General features: G+C 49.9%; 8 protein-coding genes across 8 annotated transcripts; 7 read left to right on the top strand and 1 right to left on the bottom strand.

Moving 5' to 3' along the window:
• Positions 1-216: 216 nt before the first annotated feature.
• Positions 217-1,720, top strand: M438DRAFT_333913 (WD40 repeat-like protein; the record flags this gene model as incomplete). Its single annotated transcript, XM_029903661.1, has 4 exons — positions 217-325; positions 374-412; positions 467-567; positions 617-1,720. 4 exons carry the CDS (start codon positions 217-219, stop codon positions 1,718-1,720), a joined length of 1,353 nt encoding a protein of 450 aa, XP_029762166.1.
• Positions 1,721-1,920: 200 nt separating this feature from the next.
• M438DRAFT_373493 (uncharacterized protein) lies at positions 1,921-3,590 on the bottom strand (the record flags this gene model as incomplete). The annotated part of the gene is made up of 2 exons (XM_029908426.1): positions 1,921-2,130; positions 2,202-3,590. The coding sequence occupies 2 exons, from the start codon at positions 3,588-3,590 to the stop codon at positions 1,921-1,923; spliced, it is 1,599 nt and encodes a 532-aa protein (XP_029762167.1).
• A 174-nt stretch (positions 3,591-3,764) lies between these two features.
• Positions 3,765-4,106, top strand: M438DRAFT_270627 (RNA-binding domain-containing protein; the record flags this gene model as incomplete). Its single annotated transcript, XM_029900406.1, has 1 exon — positions 3,765-4,106. A coding segment is annotated over one exon (342 nt), but the record flags the coding sequence as incomplete, so codon positions are not given.
• Positions 3,948-4,805, top strand: M438DRAFT_188004 (uncharacterized protein). Its single transcript, XM_029899230.1, has 2 exons — positions 3,948-4,137; positions 4,199-4,805. Exon 2 carries the CDS (start codon positions 4,236-4,238, stop codon positions 4,734-4,736), a length of 501 nt encoding a protein of 166 aa, XP_029762169.1. The 5' UTR covers positions 3,948-4,137; positions 4,199-4,235; the 3' UTR covers positions 4,737-4,805.
• Positions 4,806-5,525: 720 nt separating this feature from the next.
• Positions 5,526-7,335, top strand: M438DRAFT_188014 (uncharacterized protein). The gene has a single exon (XM_029899231.1). It carries the CDS (start codon positions 5,964-5,966, stop codon positions 7,119-7,121), a length of 1,158 nt encoding a protein of 385 aa, XP_029762170.1. The 5' UTR covers positions 5,526-5,963; the 3' UTR covers positions 7,122-7,335.
• A 4,558-nt stretch (positions 7,336-11,893) lies between these two features.
• M438DRAFT_316129 (uncharacterized protein) lies at positions 11,894-13,156 on the top strand (the record flags this gene model as incomplete). The annotated part of the gene is made up of 2 exons (XM_029902680.1): positions 11,894-12,675; positions 12,730-13,156. The coding sequence occupies 2 exons, from the start codon at positions 11,894-11,896 to the stop codon at positions 13,052-13,054; spliced, it is 1,107 nt and encodes a 368-aa protein (XP_029762171.1). The 3' UTR covers positions 13,055-13,156.
• A 506-nt stretch (positions 13,157-13,662) lies between these two features.
• On the top strand, positions 13,663-14,826 carry M438DRAFT_344398 (uncharacterized protein). Its single transcript, XM_029905219.1, has 2 exons — positions 13,663-13,806; positions 13,857-14,826. The coding sequence occupies exon 2, from the start codon at positions 13,986-13,988 to the stop codon at positions 14,607-14,609; it is 624 nt and encodes a 207-aa protein (XP_029762172.1). The 5' UTR covers positions 13,663-13,806; positions 13,857-13,985; the 3' UTR covers positions 14,610-14,826.
• A 1,033-nt stretch (positions 14,827-15,859) lies between these two features.
• On the top strand, positions 15,860-18,787 carry M438DRAFT_373496 (uncharacterized protein; the record flags this gene model as incomplete). The annotated part of the gene is made up of 4 exons (XM_029908427.1): positions 15,860-16,036; positions 16,091-17,764; positions 17,823-18,031; positions 18,082-18,787. The coding sequence occupies 4 exons, from the start codon at positions 15,860-15,862 to the stop codon at positions 18,785-18,787; spliced, it is 2,766 nt and encodes a 921-aa protein (XP_029762173.1).
• Between the last annotated feature and the right edge of the window lie 415 nt (positions 18,788-19,202).

A 19,202-nucleotide genomic window follows, 5' to 3' on the forward strand; every position in this document is an offset into this window, starting at 1 on the left:
CGGATTCTTGTGACCGCCAAGTGGCATGTGATCCGGTCGTATACTGCCCCGGATCTGGAGCCTATCAATTGAGCGGACAGTCAGCTCTAGTGTTGGCAACACGTCTCATCTCAACTTGCTCGAAGTGACTCAGAATATGACTTGTCGATAAAGACAATCGCGTAACCTCTTCACAACAGTTGAACCGTCCATTTTACGAAACACGATCCGAACATCATGGATATTCGCCGCCCTATCAGGGACTCTGCGGAGCCCAAGGTTCTATCCGTTGCCTTCAACAATGACTGCACCAGGTTTGCATGCGGTATGGAAGATGGCTTGAGAGGTAGGTGTTGGTCTTCGTGTTCATCAGAATACGACTGATACTCTCCAGTCTTCCGGGCAAAAGACTGTATACGAACCATCAAAGAAGGTATGTTCATGCATCGATCGGCCTTCAAGGGTCTCGAAATCTGACAGCCGTTAGCACCTCGGCCTGGACATGGTCTCGCCATCGTGGAAGCGTTGGATGACAGATATGCAGCTCTCGTGGGTGGTGGAAGACTCCCGAACTCGTCACCAAACAAGGTATGTCATCAGGCACTTGCTTTCATTGTGGTGTACTGATTTCACGAAGCTCGAGTTCTGGGATCTTGTGGAGAAGAAGAAATTGAAGGAGCTGAACTTCGGCGAACCCATCGTCGCTGTCCGTGTGACTGCCAAATACTGCATCGTTGTCCTGGTAGATCGAAGTATATCACTGGAGTACGCCAAGGACACAAACACTGGAGCCATCAACCTAGGATCGGTCAAGGGTCTATACAAAACAGCATCGAATCCATTTGGCCTTTGCTGCATCAGAGGCGATGCTCTAGCACTACCTGGTGAAACGCCTGGACAGGTACAAGTATTGACCTTGTCGTCCAAGGACAAGAAGGTATTCAAGGCTCACGAAGGAGATCTACGACAGATGGCTATGAGCAAGGATGGAACCATAATCGCCACAGCCAGTCGACAAGGTACTATTATCAGAATCTTCAGCACTACAGACCCTACAAAATCCACCGAATTACGTCGTGGTCTTGAGTCTGCGTCGATATGGGGACTTGCGTTCTCGCCTTCCTCGCAATTCCTTGCTTCCACCTCAGACAAAGGCACGTTACACATCTGGGATCTCCGCCCTCCAAGAGCACCGGAAACCCACGCTCGCCCACCGCCCAATCAGCGAAAAGGTAGCTCTACCGGCCGCGGAGGCCATGACTACGACACAATATCACACGCCTCTGGCTCGTCCTCGCCACTCCCTGGCACCGCGGTCAACACAGTCCCGCCTCCAGATCTTCGTCACGCACCACCAGCCACTGCACCTTCGCTAGGCTCGATGCTAAGCGGTCTAGCCAAGGGCACCAGATCCTCAACCTCGATCGAGTTCACCATCGGCTCAGATCCACCAAACTGGCAAGGTCAGCCGCGCTACACCAGCACAACACTACCTAACGGACAGACTGCCAAGCTCAAAGTCGATAACGTGGCTGTCCCTGGCAGACCAGACGGTAAACCGCCAAAGGGAGTGTTGGCTTGGGATCCGGAAGGTGGGGATAGAAGATTGTGGGTCGTCGGAGGTGGAGCAGACGCGAAGTGGGAGGTCTTCGAACTGGCCGATGATGTGACTGGAGGAGTCAAGATTGGCAGTACAGGTTTCAGGAACTATCTTACTAGGCAGTTTCCTGAGAAGAGCTGAAACAGTGGAGAACATGCTCGACAGGTTAGGGGAGTCAGTAAGGGAGCATGAAACATTCTCTAGATATAATCAATAGCACATTCGTAAGCTTATAGGAGGGTTTCTCAACACATGAATACAACACAAAATATGGGTATCATTGCCCTATGCAAACATGCACCATAAAAGACACTTCTTCGCCGTTGATGCTTTCTGTTGAACTACACACCAGCATCCCTCGTAGGTCTCGGACTATTCTGCGCACTGGCACCCCTTCCTCCCTTCATCAAACTAGCAAAATAGGCTTCCAGGTTTTCTGTGGGTAAATCTTTACTGCTGTCTTGAGCATTGTTCGAGGAAGGAGATTGGGGACTGAAAGGTGTGGAAACACCACCTGGACTCGCTTGTGCTGCTGCTGGCTTGTTGCGATCCTAGATTCGATAACATCAGTATAGTACTTTAGGAGGAGGATGGGAGAGAGATTAGGCAGGGGTAATCTTACCTTCAAGCGACGGATAACTTCATCGGCATCGTATTGGATACCGCCCATGTTGAATTGTACAGGGCCCACGTGTTCGGCCATTGCTCTTGCACCGGTTTCATCGTTGCTGCTGCTCGTAGGACCGCCTGTTCCACTAGCCACGCGACGGGCTTCTCTGGCCTTCTTCGCCGCTTCGTCTTCTGCTCTGTACCTATCCAGAGTTTCCGCTTGTGTGGCGAGGAAGGTTTGATCAGGCGTGCATTCCACTTCTAATTTCGGCAGCGATGGGGCGGGTGGGTGTGGGTTCTGGATCTGTTGTTCGTAGAGTGTTATGGTTGTGTCTTGTTCTGCCACGAAAGAGGGTTCTGCTGCGCCCCCGGCGGTTTGGGCTTCGGGTGTTGTGGGTTGTGTGGGAGATGAGGGGGTGGAAGGTAGGTCTTGGATTTCTACGCCCCAGGCTCTGCTTACGCCTTCGACGTCGAAGCCTTCACGCAAGACGCGGATTTTGCCCCAACTATCCCAGCCTGGTGGTACGAGGACTCTATCGCGATCGACGACGTTGTGTTTTGGTGGGCCGTCTGGTGAAGAGTTGATGTCTAGAGCGTGGTGGACGAGGGGTTGGAGGGAGCCTGGTTGGGCGGGCATGGTGTAGACGAGACCAGCACCGTGTTTGAGCAGTACTGTTCTCAAGAATTGCAGAATGTAGTCGAAGTGTGCCTCGCGGTATCCTCGCTCTTTCTCCAGAGATTCAATGTGCTGTGCATTCTGGCAGACTACTAGAAGTGGAAGGCCTAAGGGATCGTCGTGCTCGCCAGGGCCCAGGGGAAGAGGAGTGTGGTTGTCGGTCATCGAGGTAGCTATATCGCGATCGCGACGGTGTTGCCATGCAGACATGTTCTCTTGCAGAGCTTCTTGAGCTGTTTCGTCGAGGGAAGAAGTAACGAGGTTGAGCAGGCGGGTCCATTGGCGCAGGGTGTGAATGAAGTCCCACGGCTTGGCCCAATCGAGTAGAATAACAGCAGCGGTATTGGGAATGGCATCGGGAGTGAGGAGACGGGTAAGCAGAGGTGCATACTGCTTGTCGGGGCTGGTCAGGGTGTAGAGCGACAATCTCGCGACCATGTCCTCGTGGTCGCTGTCGAAGACATTGTGGTAGGTATAGCCCAATCCGAAGCGAGTGGCCAGTGGAGGAGCAGCATTCTTCTGATCGGGTTTCCGTAAGCGTGTCGTCTTCTGTTGCTGTTGTTGTGCCAGCGAATCGACAAAGTCGCGCTGTGATTCTTGGGAGCCGCCTAGCACGATCAACTTCTTGTCGGGCAGCCTCTTGCCGCTGGCCACTTTGTCCAGCAAAGTCGACCACATGTCGCGCTCGCTACTACCCGGCCGTGACTTTGACTGAGAGCGCGCCATATTTGTTGGTATGGAGCAGGGAAGTGTAATGTTGAAACAATGTTTACCGCAGCTTGGTCAGGGTGGCATCCGGCCTCACCGCCTTGGGCAGCTTTCACATGCAATCATCAAGGTCTAGACTGAAGCGTCATCGTCAGCTTTTTCCCATCTGTCGCAGACCCATCACATATCGACATGAATCAGATCAAACAGGTCCAGCGCCTCAATGAGCGCGAATTGGAAAAGGTCGTCCCTTCCAACGCCTCATGGCATACCGACTACCGCGACACGGCCTACATCTACGTCGGTGGCCTCAACCTCGACTTGTCTGAAGGAGACGTCATCACAATCTTCTCACAATATGGCGAACCCGTCTGGATCCGTCTCATGCGCGACAAAGAGACTGGAAAGAGCAGGGGCTTCTGTTGGCTGAAATACGAGGATCAGAGAAGTTGCGATCTGGCTGTCGACAATCTCGGCGGCGCAACCGTCATGGGCAAAATGCTCGCTGTCGACCACACACGCTACAAGAAGCGCGACGACGAGGATGAAGATGAGGGCTACGTGGGTCAGGACAAACAAATCGCTGGTGCAGAAGCCGAAGACTCGGAAGCAGAGGAGGAACGCAGACCTTTGATCAAGGAGGAACTCGAGCTGGCCAAACTCATGCGCGATATGGAAGACGACGACCCTATGAAGGCATACATGATCGAGCAAAAGAAGGAAGAGGTTGAGAAGGCTTTGAAGAAGGTATCATCATCTTCGTCTCGGAAACACGACTATTCGCGCCGCGAAAAGAGACATCACCGCTCAAGACGCGACCACTCTGGAGAAGACCGACACAGAAGACACAGAAGAGGCTCATCACGCGACATCGAAGACGACAGACGTGATCGCAAAGACGGCCATCGCTCCCACAGACGTCGCTCAAACTCTCCTCGACACGACCGCTCAGAATCTCCCCGAAAAGACAGATATCGCTCCACCAAAGACCGTGACGACTCACCCCCTCATCGTGAAAGAGACAGTAGGAGAAGGGAATACACCAGGTCACCGACACCTCCGACTAGAGACCGCGACTACAAGCGCAAAGAACGCAGACGTTCTTCTACACCTCCTCGCCGCAGAGACGACTCCAGAAGCATATCTCCTCGTCCGAGACGTTGAGATTATCACACCAATGTAAATATCCCAAAAGCATTCCCTTGACGAAGTCATGACAGGTTTTGTCTGGTGTCGCAGCATTGTGATTATGTCGAAGTCAATTATGCTACTTGTGCAACCCTGTCTGAGAAATTTCACGTTCAATACTGCCCAATTCTTCTGCTTTTACTGACCCGTATGCTGTGCTGACTTTCAACTCGCTTGACTGTCGTCATCTCATGGCCTTCCGGTGCTATTGGTATCGCTTGAGGTTGTATACAGGATCGTAGAATTTGGCTTGACACAACAGCTGGTTGGTATGGATACAAGATAGTCAGACCGTCAAAAATTCATGTCCAATTTCGGATAAGACTAAACCTACCGATGAAGGGTTCGTTACTCTGTCGCAGAGACAAGAATCCTGATCACCTGGCTTGGTTTCCATAGTCATGGACAAATGCATGACCCGGTAAAGAATGCAGACGGATCATTCTGTGTGTATTTCCTTCGTGGCACATGATACCACTTGGAAACCGCTGTGTGCTCGATAGACTAGATTTCCACGTAGCAAACACGGGTGTTTACCTGTCTTGACTGCTAGTGAGAAGCACTTACCCGTAGTCTGTACCGCCATGACAATCGCAGCTCTGGTCAGACTTCCATTCGCCTATGCAGATGACCTTGTCCGGCTGCGTCTTCGTAGCCTTTTTGATGTCCTGGCCAGGTGTGAAACGTGTACCGCAAATGATGGTCACTTCGCAGCAACAAGTAGAGTCTTTGTTTCGAAGCATGGAGCTTCGAGAGGAGAGTGTAGTGCAGCCAAACGGATGGGGTACCTGCATATGTCTATGCCAGCGTTCGTGTAGTACCCTCGAAGCACTAGAAGCTCGAACCTGGATTATGGCATGTCCATATGTTGTCGGTGATAAGGAAAGAGTGGGCCGCGGTGCAAGCAACCATTATGATGTGGCTTTCAAGCCACTAGACATGGAGATCCGAGGTCATGGGTGCTCAATCGCTGTATTTAATTCCAGGAACCATACTTGGGGAACATCAAGCGCATGTATGGTGCTTAGCGACAGGCGTGATTCTTGTTGGATCGCCCCATTGTTCGTTGTCGAGGAGCTCTGTCATGCCTCGAGCCGGTCCTTGTTTGAAGGGCGATAGACTGACGGCGATATAAAGCGTACCACTGCTCCACCAGTCTTTATTAATATCCGAGACCTAGTATTCTGGACCATCATCGGGTCCATGATTACGCGAATTATGCAACAGCCGACCAGACAACAAGTCATTTCCGAGCCGCACACACACACCAAAAACCCTCCGAAAACCAACTGCAACCAGCCGAAACCGCACGACGACGAGCAAGTGCTACTGGAAGGCCTTTCTAGCTCGGCATCATGCTCGGAAGACGAGCTTAGCGACTTGGACCCAGACATTCTGCATGTTGACCGAGACACAAGGAATCATATAGCAGTGGTCGCCGTGACTATCATGTTGTTTCTCTTGACGCATAGTCCTGCTAGCCTCGAAGTTCCTTTGGAAGGAGTACTTGCGCAGGGAAGCCAAATGGCAGAGGCATGCTTCGTTCAACGGTCTTATCCGATTACCACAATCTGCGACATCCTGGGGTTTGCCAGTGTGACGAGACTCCTCGATGGGTGTGAGGGGTTCCTTCGAGAGATGACGCTCACTTGGAGTAGAGTGATATGGGGTATGTGCGATCTGTCCAGAGACGCATACGGTCCAAGTCGTGAGGCAAGCGAGAACTTCCGGCAAACGTCTGGTATTGGCTACGACTACGCCTTTGACAAGACTCTCTCCACATACCACTGGCATATCCTGCGCGAGATGTGCTATTACAGCCGAGTGCTGGAGTATCAAGATTCTTGTTGCAAAAGAAAAGAACATCTGACACCACGCAATGATGGACTCTTGATGTGGTTTGAAGATGAAGCTGATAGAGAGATGGGGAATCGGAGTTTTGTCTTGTGGTATCAAATTTCCATCCAAGAAAAGATCTCTCGCCTGCATCGTATGAGAGAATTGGTAACCCATCGGCTGCCTTTAGAAAGACTGGCAGAGAACAGGCCATTCGATGGGACGTCGAACTTGACGAGATACGCAGCGGAGGCAGGAAAGGAGACCTTGGTCGACTTTGTGGAGATGCGCGGTATCCAAGAATGGATCGATCGGCAGCTGAGTTTCTGGGAGGGTGTCGATCGATTCCGGCAAGATCAAGGGCTTGAATTGTACAGCTCAATCTACAGCGGCTTTCCTCTCCCTCGATTGTATCGGTCTGGCATTGAAGCTCCTCATCCAGGTCGACAAGAGCGCAAGGAGGGGATATATCCGCAGGACTTGTTGATGGTTGAACTGAAGAAGAGGAGAGGGGATGTTGTGTAGCAGCTGACACGTTGTAGAACAAGAGCCTATAGCTCCAAATCTTTGGTCAGAGAATCAAGGCCACTCTGTTCAGCCGAAATGCGATCCCGATACACTACCTCGCCATGAGAGTCTCTGTAATCGTGCTGTCATGGATTCTAGAGTCAGCTATATTGGTGAAGCACAAGGACGAGTGTCGAACAAGTTATTGATTCACGAGAGGGAGATTTGCAAGGAGACCTTCGGAGTCTCGATCTCAGGCCGATTTTGTTGGAAACGGCAGCTGCAACCTAAGAAACTCTAGGACTGGAGTTGCTTTGTCCCACGTACTTTCGGGAAGGGCCTGACACGTGGCACACCTCACACGTGCTTGACAACATTCTGACCGTCCCGTATGATATTGGTCTATACTTAACGATGGCAGGCCATGTGGTATGTTCCTGCCAATTCCTGGGAGAGTTCGGCAAGCACCAAACACCAAACGGAAAGGGAAGGCATGATGCCAGCTGAGTGCCGAGCGATTCCAGAACTGCCGAATGTTATGGATACTGTAAGCGCTATGGGATACCACTCGTGTTCGACGCCTTTGCTGCCAACCTCGTACGACCTGTATTGGTCAGGTGAGACTATGCTCTGTTGAAGGTCAAAGTGGCTTTGTGTAGGAAAGCTCGCGACAGCTGAATATATCGAAACTGGCCAATGAAGGTGAACTCAATCGACCCAAACATATGTTCTGTCTCTCGTTGAGCTCCAGTCTCCAGCGTTGGAACTTCCACAGACTTTCCGCCTTTACCAGTGTGTGTGATACTCCGCTTCCTGCCTTACGATCGCCGAGAATCGCAAACGCACATGGCAGTGGGGCACAACGACCATCGCGAAACTCGGATTCGTCTCTCGATGATGTTTTGCGTTGCTCTCGGCGCTCAGTGATTTAAACGAGCATCACGAACCGCCTCGCTGCGGATTGCGTCCATTTTAAGATCGGAGAATTAATGCTTTGCATTATTCGAAAAGCATCCACTTCTCCAGGCACATACTTCCTGGAGGGACCAATAATGATCGAATATAAGTTCTCTTCAAGAGGAGGCACAAGCTAATGACCGACCTGCATGACACTATTAACTTCATTACCACGGAGGCAGCAAAAATAGCAAGGCAGTGGCTGCTGCAGTGCATCGCATACTCGGTACACGAGCTTCGTGACGACCGCGGAAGGATATTTCTGGCGCTTGTAGCTTCGAAGCAAAACTCGTCTTGACAGCTCAGAGACGGGCCGTCGGCTGAGATGGCTACTGGAGCTAAACTCTGGTGTATGCCCTGAGCTTGACTCGTGTGGTTCCAGTGTGAGGCCATTCCGCCATCCGAGACAGTTGAAGTCTCGCCCTGCGACAATCGTTTTGTTCTCTGGTTGTCTCCGAGACATCTCTCAGAGTGGAACATTGTCTTTGTCCAAACCGCACAAGTCGCCACCGGAGTCAATCAAGAAGAATGGGTCGTGTTCTTGCGTCTGGGCAAATCCTTCAGACCCGCACACAGACACGGCGCAGTCATAATGGCATAGGCACAGTGGGCAGATGTTGTAACTTCTGCACTGCTGCATGTAGGGGTGCTTTATTAACCGTTAATAATCGATTATTAATGCGTACATCAATTATTGCCCTTTGTACGCAGTAAGTACGCATTATTAATGGTCAATAATTACTTACGTGACTTACCCCTCAGTTCTGAGGCTCTAGCTCTTAGCTCTAAGCCGTCGTCAGTTATATAGACGACATGGCTAGTAGACCTTAAGGTAATATTAGCGCTTAGTTCGATACCCTCGCGTACGGCTACTTTAACTACTACTAGTGCTATAACTAGAAGGTTAAGAGAAGGAACAAGGAGCTAAGGATAAAGCACTTACTTTAGTGCGCTTAGTTTAAGAGCGCTATATAGAGCGGCTAACTAGCGCTTAGTGCCTTCGACGATAATGCCGAGTTTAAGGCTTAGCTTGCTCGCGCTACTTAAGGTAAGTAGTTAGAGCCGCTCTCTAAGGCATAACTTCCGAACCGCCGTAAGCTTAATAACCTTACTTTAATGGCGGTATATAGAAGTAGCTTGCTATTTAACTACTTCTAGTCGAATCCGCTACTCCTCTAGCTACTTAAGGCTCTTAATCCGAGCCTTCGATATAACCCTCCGTCGCGTGCTCGGTTAAGCGACGAGCTTCTTAAGTAAGCTTTAAGTACTATAATAGCTCGAGTAAAAGCAATAGTTAACTAGGAGCCGTATATTAACGTCATTATCGATAAATATAGCGCTCGAAACAGGGATTAAATCGTTAATATCTTAGTAAACACGTTAGCTAGCTAAGCCTTCTATATCGAGTCGTTTAATGCTAGTAGAGCTACAGTATCGGCGGAGTAGATACGAGAGACTATTACTAAGAAGGTTAGAGTGCTCTATAATGGCGATTTAAAGAGGTAGAATAGTATCTATACCGATACCTATAGCGCTTAGAGGAGCTTCTATATAGCTCTATATAAGCATCTAGAGACTACGCACGTGTTTACGGTATTATACGATAACTATAGTCTCTAGCTCGGCCTTAAGGATAATAGCGACCCTAATACTAAAGGCTCTATTAGCTTATATGCTACACTAGTTCGCGAGCTTAACATAGTACTTACCTTCTTCCGCGTAAGCGACAAGATCTAGTAGCTATTACTTTAAATAGCTAATAAGGAAGGCGAGCAACTAGTAGCGTTTGCTATTGCTTACGCTACTCGTTAGGGCTCTTACTATGCTACTATTAACGCGCTACTTAAGAATAAGCTAGTTCTTAAGGTCGCCTCGGCGTAAGGAGTAGTAACTAAGCTATTAGTAAAGAAGCTTATTAATGACGAGGTATAGTAGGAGCAACTTATAACGTTGCAGCGCTTAATTAAGCCCTTCTACTTTACGTAGAAGCTCTCTAAGAACGACTAGTCGACTATAGGCTAAGTTATCCCTCGCTAGCGCGCTCTACGTAATGAATTAAGCTCGATACCGGACTTACCGTATAAATAAGAGGTCCTCGAGCGACTAGATTAGCGCATAGCCATTTAAACTACCGACATCTACTATGCCGCTTACCTCTTAAACTATTAGATAGATCGTCTAGCAATAACGACTAAGGGCGCCGTAGCGATAATTCGCTTCTTTAACTAGCATGTTAAGAGCTCGAAGAGGCTAAAGCTCTAGAGCTAGTTTATCNCTAGAGGCTATATATAGTTAAGAGGGAGGTCTATAGGCGCCGTTTGAATTTACTTAAAGCACTTAATATAGTTAGTAAAATAGCAAGCAGAAGATTTTAAAAGTGCAAAAAGAAGGGCTTAGCTCCGAGTCGAACCCTAGCCCTTAATAATTACGCGCACGCAAAACAGTGCTAGCCTCTAACGACTAGGCTAACTAGTCTAGTTGTTAGAGGCTAGCACATGATTACTAAGCATGCTTGCGTATATATAGGTACGCGGCGGCAGAGGACAGGGTCACCCTCTTAACATGCCAAGATGTAATAATTAATGGATTATTAATGGTTATTAACTCAATTATTATGTGTACATTATTAATTCTAGTCAAGCCTAGCTGCATGGCGGGAAGAGACGCGATAGTGACACGAGGCTAAGGAATTTACGTAGGGAGTTGATAATGAACACACAGCACTGTTTATTCGCAGTTTCTATGCCCGCTTGCTCCGCCAGCCATTCTCTCGAACAGGTAGTCAACTCCATTCGAGATCGCACAGAGCCTTCAACAATGCTGCCACTCAAATTGATCTGCACAGATCGTCAAGTTCCAGAGATTCGGTCCGGCCTCGTGCGAGACAAAGAACCAGAGTTCGAGTGTCAATCTCATGGAAGATGTAAGTGCTTGGCATACTCTGGATAGAATCCTCCACGCGCTCGGTATCCACTCCCCAAACTTAGCATCGTGTCGATCTTCAAACGACCATTCAGGAAACGGTCGCGACTCTGAGGATTGCGGGGCCAAGAAGTTAATTCTCGAGCAGACAGAGCGTCATCGGAAAGCTCTTCTTCTCTGACTATTGATGTGGCACCCTCTTTCCATCAATTGAAGTGGGAAGCGAGATGAGCGTGACCAGAAGAATATGGAAACTTCTTTCTCATCACCACTCCCGGACGATCAGCCGTCCATACAACAGGAACAGGACGGGACGACCAGGGGAAAACTTGTCGCCTCTGCACTAAGAATACAGGCGTACCAAATCAGAAGGTGTATCATCAGGACTAAGTTCCATGCGGCCATGTCGCCAAGGAAATGGCACCTCGAAACGGCACACTCTTGGACCGCTGGGCTTGAATTAGAGTAAGCCACCGCGATAGCACCCTGCAGTGTCGCGACGTCCTTCCTGATCATAACCCATTCGCGATGCTCCGTGCTCTGTATACCACAATTACCCTGTTCCTTCGTGGCGACACCTTCTCCACATTCTGCTTTGGCTCAATGCCCACTATTTTGGTAGACCCTCATGGCTAGCCTTCTCGCGATCCTGCCTTGGCCTCGATTCATTTGGTTTCTGGTCAGGATCTTGGACGGCTCGTGTAGAGCCGGGGGATGTCCAGTGATGCTCGTTTGCAGGTTAGTCTCATGAGGTAAGAATAGTGGATGCTGTCGAGGTTCATGTATATATATGCCCAGCACCCATCGAGTTGAGCAATCATTAGAACCATCAGCTTCGACAACCAGCATTCTATTCCAATTCTTTCAATCCCTTCCTCTTCTAGTCCTTTCGTTCAGAGCTACACTCCAACATGCGCTCGTTCACCGTTGCTGCTGCCTTTGCAGCTCTGGCTGTAGCCAACCCTCTCCCTCAGGAGATTGACTGGGCTGCCGTTGATGCACTTGCTCCTATTCCCACTGTCACCATCCCAGTTGTCGATGTCAGTGCTCAAGCTAGCACTGTTGCCTATGAGCCTTCTGCCGCTGCCACTTCCATCGCTGCAGCGGTCAAGGCCTCGGGCGTTGATTCCGATGCTCCCACTGGCCTCAAGGCTCGTGGGGCTGCCATCTGCAAGCCTCAGCCTCTCGGTGCTGGCCCAGCCCCCAAGGAGGACACCCCTGAAGCTTTCCTGGCCTACCCTGAATTCTCCATCAAGGCCAACGCTGCATCCACCCCCAGCGGATACTACAACACTTTCAAGGACCTGAAGGCCAGCAACAATGCTTATGGCTACATGGGATACACTGTCCTCTCCGAATACTCAACAGATATCTGTGCCTCCAAGTGTGATGCCATCGAGGGCTGTGCCGCTTTCAATCTTTACTACGAGCGCGATCCCACCGTCAACCCCAACGACCAGAGCTGCGCCAACCCTCCCAGCACCACGAACATAAAATGCGTGTTCTGGGGCGGACCTGTTAATGGGGAGAATGCAAAGAACGCCGGACAATGGCGTAAAGATTTCCACGTAGTCATTGCCGGCTCGAACGGCTATGTCTCCAACAAGATCGTTACTCCTCCTGGTTGCACTACTCCCGTCTACCTCGGTAACGCTGCTATCAACGCTCCTTTCGACTGCAATGGCAAGGATACGTAAGTTCTACAAATTTTTCAAGTCTCGTGAAAGGTGATACTAACATTTACCAGCTACCTCGGTGTCCGTATCTTCCAGAAGGGACCCTTTGACATTTCCAAGTGTGCTGCTGCCTGTGAGGCTCAAGCCGACTACGCCAGAGCCCACCCTCCCGCCAACGGTGGCGAGATCAAGACTTGCCAATTCTTCAACACTTACATGCTGATGAAGAACGGCTCCCCCGTCGGCCAGTATTGTTCAATGTACTCAGCTTCATGGGGCAGCTCTTATGGCACAAATTACGGTCAATTCAGAGGCTCAGACAAGTACTCGGTGGAGTGGTCTTACATTTCATCTAACTCGACCAATCCCAATCCTGCCTGTAAGCCCAAGGCTTAAGCGGAGAGGACACTGCAGTCTGTTTTGATGATTTATGGACGATTGCTCTTGTATTTGATGTTTCATGTCACTCTCTTAATTATGTACATACCTCTCTCCGACAACATTTTGACTTTTACCATACCACAACGTCAGAATTTCTCTACCTCCTTCCTCTGTGAACGTGTGATGGTTTCGAAAAGGCTGCTGCATCGATACAATACTTCTCCTTCGCTTTGTGGAAGGCTTCTGGTTGGTGTCCCTGATTTCGGAAATTTGGTTCCAGCTTCTCTCTCTCAGGCACCGAGTATGTCACTCAAATATTCATCAAAAGGCAAGGTGCTTTTGAGATTGGTGAGTTGGTCCAGAGAGTGTGTAGGAGCAACGTTGCTCTCACTGGACAGGTAGCTGATCACAAAAAGCACCTTGCATTTTGACATGTATTTTGAGGCGTCGCACGGTGGAGGAGACGTAATCTAGTTGTGATTCTCTTCCAGCCGAGCGAGACGGGCCTACATTGCCCCTGATCGATTTTGGACTGTGAAGATGTACGAATACTTTGGTGATCTAGGCTATCCAACGAGAGGGAATTTGGATTGGGCTCTCTCTGGACGTCCTGCGCCTCTGTAAACTGATCATGTATTTCTACAGCTACTCTGGCAGCATTGGGTGCTTTGAAGACACTAACTACAAGAATGGTCTATAATACGATGAGTGTCATGTCCTTGCTATGCCTTACACGCTCCCCCGAAAGAACGTTAGGAAAGCGCATACTAACTCATCAGAACGCAAGAAAGATAGGCAGAACTGGTAAGTGACTCACCAGACTTATCGTCCCTTCATAACACTTTCTTTTGTCTTTCTTTCAAAAGATTATCTTCTCCATACCCGAACAAAAATCTGGTTTCCTAAAGCCCAAACCTGCGAGTATTCCCACTCATCGGAAGCAAGAATGTTATTGTACCAGAACGCACTCGACGAAGTCCACAGGCATGTCTATGGCTGGTTCGTCAACCGCACACCCATCTCAGGCATCAAACGAGCACGCCAGGGCGGTGCAGATGCCCTGCCGGAAGCAAAGCGACAGTGCACCAGCCTCATGCGGGATCGCTCGAAGAAGTTGTGCGTGCTGCTTCTTACGGACGGTTTAGACTCAAACCTCATGCACTTGACACACGCGTGTCTAGACGACTGCGAGCGTAAAAGCAGCACAATGGATTTCGTCTATGACACTGACAGCGACAACGCGCTGTGGAACGAAATCGAGCCCCTGGACCGAATCACCTACTTCAGCATTGGCATCATCTACCCTTGGTCTCAATTTTCTTTTGGTATCGATTTCACGGAAGACGGTCAGCCCAAATTCGATATTTTCGGATCATACGATAAAGATTGCAGCTCTGGCGAGAAGCATGTGTATTTGTATGCTAGGATGGAGGAGCATCTGAAGTGGTGGGCGTACAGTCAAGGAGCCTTCTCCAGAGTCTGGTTGCGTGATCTGTACAAGGAGATCTATAGCTTTAAGGCAGAACTTGAGGCTCTAGCTAGACAGGATGATTCTGAACACCTTCTTTGACAGTTTGGCTCCGGAGTTGAGATATCCAGAGTGGCAGCAGGTCGGATTGGCTGGTTCGGGCCGTAACGATCTTCGGGATCCATCCCAAATGACCCTGTCCTTGGGTTGGTCCGTCTGAGAGCTACCAGGCAGCCATCCAGATGAATTCGACGATTCTCTTGGCTTTTTGCATGAACGCGCGTGTCGTGGCGAGAACACCGGCAAAGGCGACTCTTCTTCGACAAGACAAGTTGGAAGGCACCAGGAGTCGAAGTTGAAGTCTTCGATGACGATGCACAAGAGGCCTCGGGCCGAACACGGCAAAAGGTTGTTGCTATGGTTTCTAAAAACAGCACGGCCCCAAAGCGTATCTCAGCGTATTGCGACTTACAGCTGAGGCGCATCACCTTGATAAACAAAAATCCATATCGATTGGCGAATCGCATGGCGCAGTAAACACCAGTTCATACAAGATAGAGAAGAATTCACAAACTGCCGAACTGCAAAATCCATATCGTCTGCCAAGGAGAAAGCGATCTTACCGTACAAAAGGAAGGCTTAGTGATGCTGCGGTAAGAAAGGACGCGTTTCAGGGCTGGTGCATGTTATGGCTGTGCAGGGAAGAGGGGGATGACTTCAGCTGGGTTGCTTGCTGTAGCAACGGGCCTTGATCTAGTGCCGCATTGCCAATCTCTTTTTTCAAAACCTAGATATTTCCTATAAGTCTTTTGTTTGACTCGACATCTTGTGTATACACAGTGAGGTAGTCCGTCAAGTGTCCTGGAAAGTGTCGCCGTCGCTGTCGCAAAGCGCAAAAGCCTCGAGTAAACAAAGCGACCACGATTCTTTCGACTCCCCAACAGATCAGAAGTTGCTGAAGCACGCCTGAAACGTCATCACAAACAGCAACAACAAGAGAAGGGAGCATACAGCGTTTGGCGCATATTGATTGGAGTCGCATATACGGCATACCACAGATAGAGTCGCAGACATGTCGTACAACCGTCTTGGCCGTAAGTGCAACATCCAACCTCCCGAAAGAAGAGTCGGCAGGAAGCGTGAGGAGCAGAGAAGAGATGAAGGTCATCGGAGAGTAAAGCTTGGAAGCTCTGGCATTCCTGAGACGGTCTCGTGGATTGCTGCGACGCTCAGCGTGTTGGCCACGCGTCTCATGAGCAAATATCGCTGACCTCTTCATCTTTGTTGCAGCATACGGCCGCCACTCCCCAGACGAAGACGAAGCCTACGGCGCTCAGTCGCAAAACCCCTTCATGGATCCTCGCGCTGGCAGGTCGCCGTCTCCTGGACACCCTTTAGAGTCGTACGCTCTGCACGACAACCCCTACACACACGATGAACCGCTACACATGCCCATGGGACCTGGTCCGCGTCCTGGAGTTTCTCCCATGCCAGGAACTCCCTCAGACAGATTGCAATCTCAGCCAACAGTAAGCATGATTAGACTTCTGACAAGTATGCGCCTTGCTGACCAACTACGCTAGTTCTCAGTAGAGCACGTTCCGCAAACATACGGCCACAGCGATAGCTATGATGCCCAGCATCCTTATCATTCGAGCCCTGTATACCCCCCTGGCGACTATGCTCTGTCTCCCGAAGACCACCACGATGCATACCACAACCAGCCATACCAACCCGCCATCACTCCTCTGGAAGACGTATACGGCCCTCCCTCTGGCGAACAAAACACCCACTACTGGCAAGATGAGGTCGACACGCACCCGATCCTGCAACAAGATTCCGCATACGGTCCCGATCCCCATCAGATGCCTACGCCTATGCTTGAAGAGGAGATGGAAATGGAAATGAACGCAGAACAACCACAATCAGGCGGCGGCATTCGTCGATGGAAGACGGTGAAGGAAGTTCAGCTTTTCAACGGCAACCTGGTCCTTGATTGTCCAGTACCTCCTAGACTTCTGAACCAGATCCAGCACGCCCAACCTCCAGAGCGTGACGAGTTCACCCACATGCGCTACTCAGCTGCCACCTGCGACCCCTCCGAATTCTACTCCGAGCGCTTCACCTTGCGCCAGAAGCTATTCGCTAAGCCCAGACACACCGAGCTGTTCATCGTCATCACCATGTACAACGAAGAAGATGAGCTTTTTGCCCGTACTCTGATTGGTGTTATCAAGAACATCGAGTACATGAACTCGCGAAACAGCAGCAAGACCTGGGGCAAGGAGGCCTGGAAGAAAATTGTCGTCTGCGTTGTCAGCGACGGTCGTGCAAAGATCAACCCGCGGACCAGAGCCGTCCTCGCAGGTCTCGGTGTCTACCAGGATGGTATCGCCAAGCAGCAGGTCAACGGCAAGGATGTCACCGCTCATATCTATGAGTACACCACACAGATGGCCCTGGAACTCAAGAAAGGTGTTGTGTCAGTTAAGAAGGGAAACACACCTGTACAGATGCTGTTCTGTCTCAAGGAGAAGAACCAGAAGAAGATCAACTCCCACAGATGGTTCTTCCAGGCCTTTGGAGAGGTTCTTGACCCCAACATTTGTGTCTTGATTGATGCTGGTACCAAGCCAGGAAAGGACTCGATCTACAAGCTATGGAAAGCATTCGACCTCGAACCCATGTGTGCAGGCGCTTGTGGTGAAATCAAGGCCATGTTGGATCATGGTAAAACTCTCATCAACCCTCTGGTCGCTGCGCAGAACTTCGAGTACAAGATGAGCAACATCCTTGACAAGCCCCTTGAATCTGCCTTTGGCTTCATTAGTGTGCTTCCGGGTGCTTTCTCTGCCTACCGCTTCATGGCTCTTCAAAATGATAAGACCGGTCAAGGTCCTCTCGAGAAGTACTTTGCTGGTGAGAAGATGCACGGTGCCAACGCCGGTATTTTCACTGCCAACATGTATCTCGCCGAAGATCGTATTCTGTGTTTCGAACTGGTCTCAAAGCGCAACTGCTCTTGGATTCTGCAATACGTCAAGTCCGCTACCGGCGAGACTGATGTGCCCACCGAGATGGCTGATTTCATTCTTCAGAGAAGACGTTGGCTGAACGGCAGTTTCTTCGCTGCAGTCTACGCTCTTGCACATTTCCACCAGATCTTCCGCAGCAACCACTCCGTTGGTCGCAACTTCATGTTCATGATTGAGTTCTTCTACCAGGGCATCAGCATGCTTTTCGCTTGGTTCGCTATCGTAAGTGCCTTGGAGCCCTACATATGTGGAAACTATCGAGTAACTAACCAATTCACAGGGTAACTTCTTCCTCGTCTTCCGCATTCTCACAGGTTCGCTCTCCGATACAAGTCTCAACTTTCCACCAGGCAAAGTGTTGGGTGTACTATTTGAATGGATATATCTTGCTGTCTTGATCACTTGTTTCGTACTCGCGCTCGGCAATCGTCCACAAGGCTCAAACAAGTTCTACATGACCCAAGTGTATTTCTGGGCGATCCTCATGGCGTAAGTCTCTCTCGTCGGCTGCACTCTAGCTTTGCTAACACTTGCAATAGCTATCTCATGTTCGCTACCGTCTTCATCACTGTCAAGTCTGTGCAGGCACAGCTGAAGGAGCACGATCATTTCACCTTCAGCATGCTTTTCACCAACTCCTTGTTTTTGACACTGATCGTCTCCATGGCCAGTACATACGTCCTATACTTCGTCGCCTCTTTCATGTTCTTGGATCCCTGGCACATGTTTACGTCGTTCTTCCAGTACCTCCTCCTGACACCAACCTACATCAACATCCTCAACGTCTACGCCTTCTGCAACACGCACGATATCACCTGGGGTACCAAGGGAGATGACAAGCCGGAGAAGCTGCCCTCGGCCGTTACCAAGCCAGGTGGTAAAGTCGACGTTACCATCCCCAGCGATGACCACGATCTCAACAGCCAATACGAGGAGGAGCTTCGCGTTTTCTCTACCAAGTGGACACCGCCAGAGAAGGCTCCTTCCGCTGCCGAGAAGCACGAGGACTATTACAAAGGATTCAGAAGTGCCGTCGTCTTGGCTTGGATGTTCTGCAACCTTGCACTTGCAGCAGTCGTGCTCAACACCGGTGGTCTCGACCGTGTCTCCGTTGGTGTTCAAGACGACAACCAGCGCAGTACCATCTACATGAGTGTTGTACTCTGGAGTGTCGCCGTTCTCAGTGCTTTCAGATTCATCGGCGCCTGCTGGTTCTTGGTCGTCAGATTGATCAGAGGTGTCTAGATGATGATGTTTTGGATGATTTCTCGTAATGGATTAATGACTTGGGCTTGATCTCACGGTCACGCTGAATGATGTAGCGAGGCGTTCTATCAGGCAACTTTCGGTTTTCTTGTTTCTCTTTCCAGCATTTGGGGTGTTCAGGGATGATGTCCATGATTAGGCTTGCCATATGATGATGATGCTCCTGGGCAACTATGGATAGACGAGTCTTGTAGAAAAAGATATGCAAATGCATGAATGATATGTTTAAACCTTTCTTCCTCTTGGTCTCAATACTTGTACATTTGCGCACCGCCATCCTCTTCCGACTTATGGCTCTGCAAACATGATCGAGTATTCCTTGCTCGCCAATAGGCTAACATATTTCAATGCTGCCACTTCTGCTTGCAGACTTCAACCATCTGTTCGATGAGAA

Source organism: Aureobasidium pullulans (genome assembly GCF_000721785.1).
Source record: "Aureobasidium pullulans EXF-150 unplaced genomic scaffold scaffold_6, whole genome shotgun sequence".
Classification (NCBI taxonomy): Eukaryota; Fungi; Ascomycota; class Dothideomycetes; order Dothideales; family Saccotheciaceae; genus Aureobasidium; species Aureobasidium pullulans.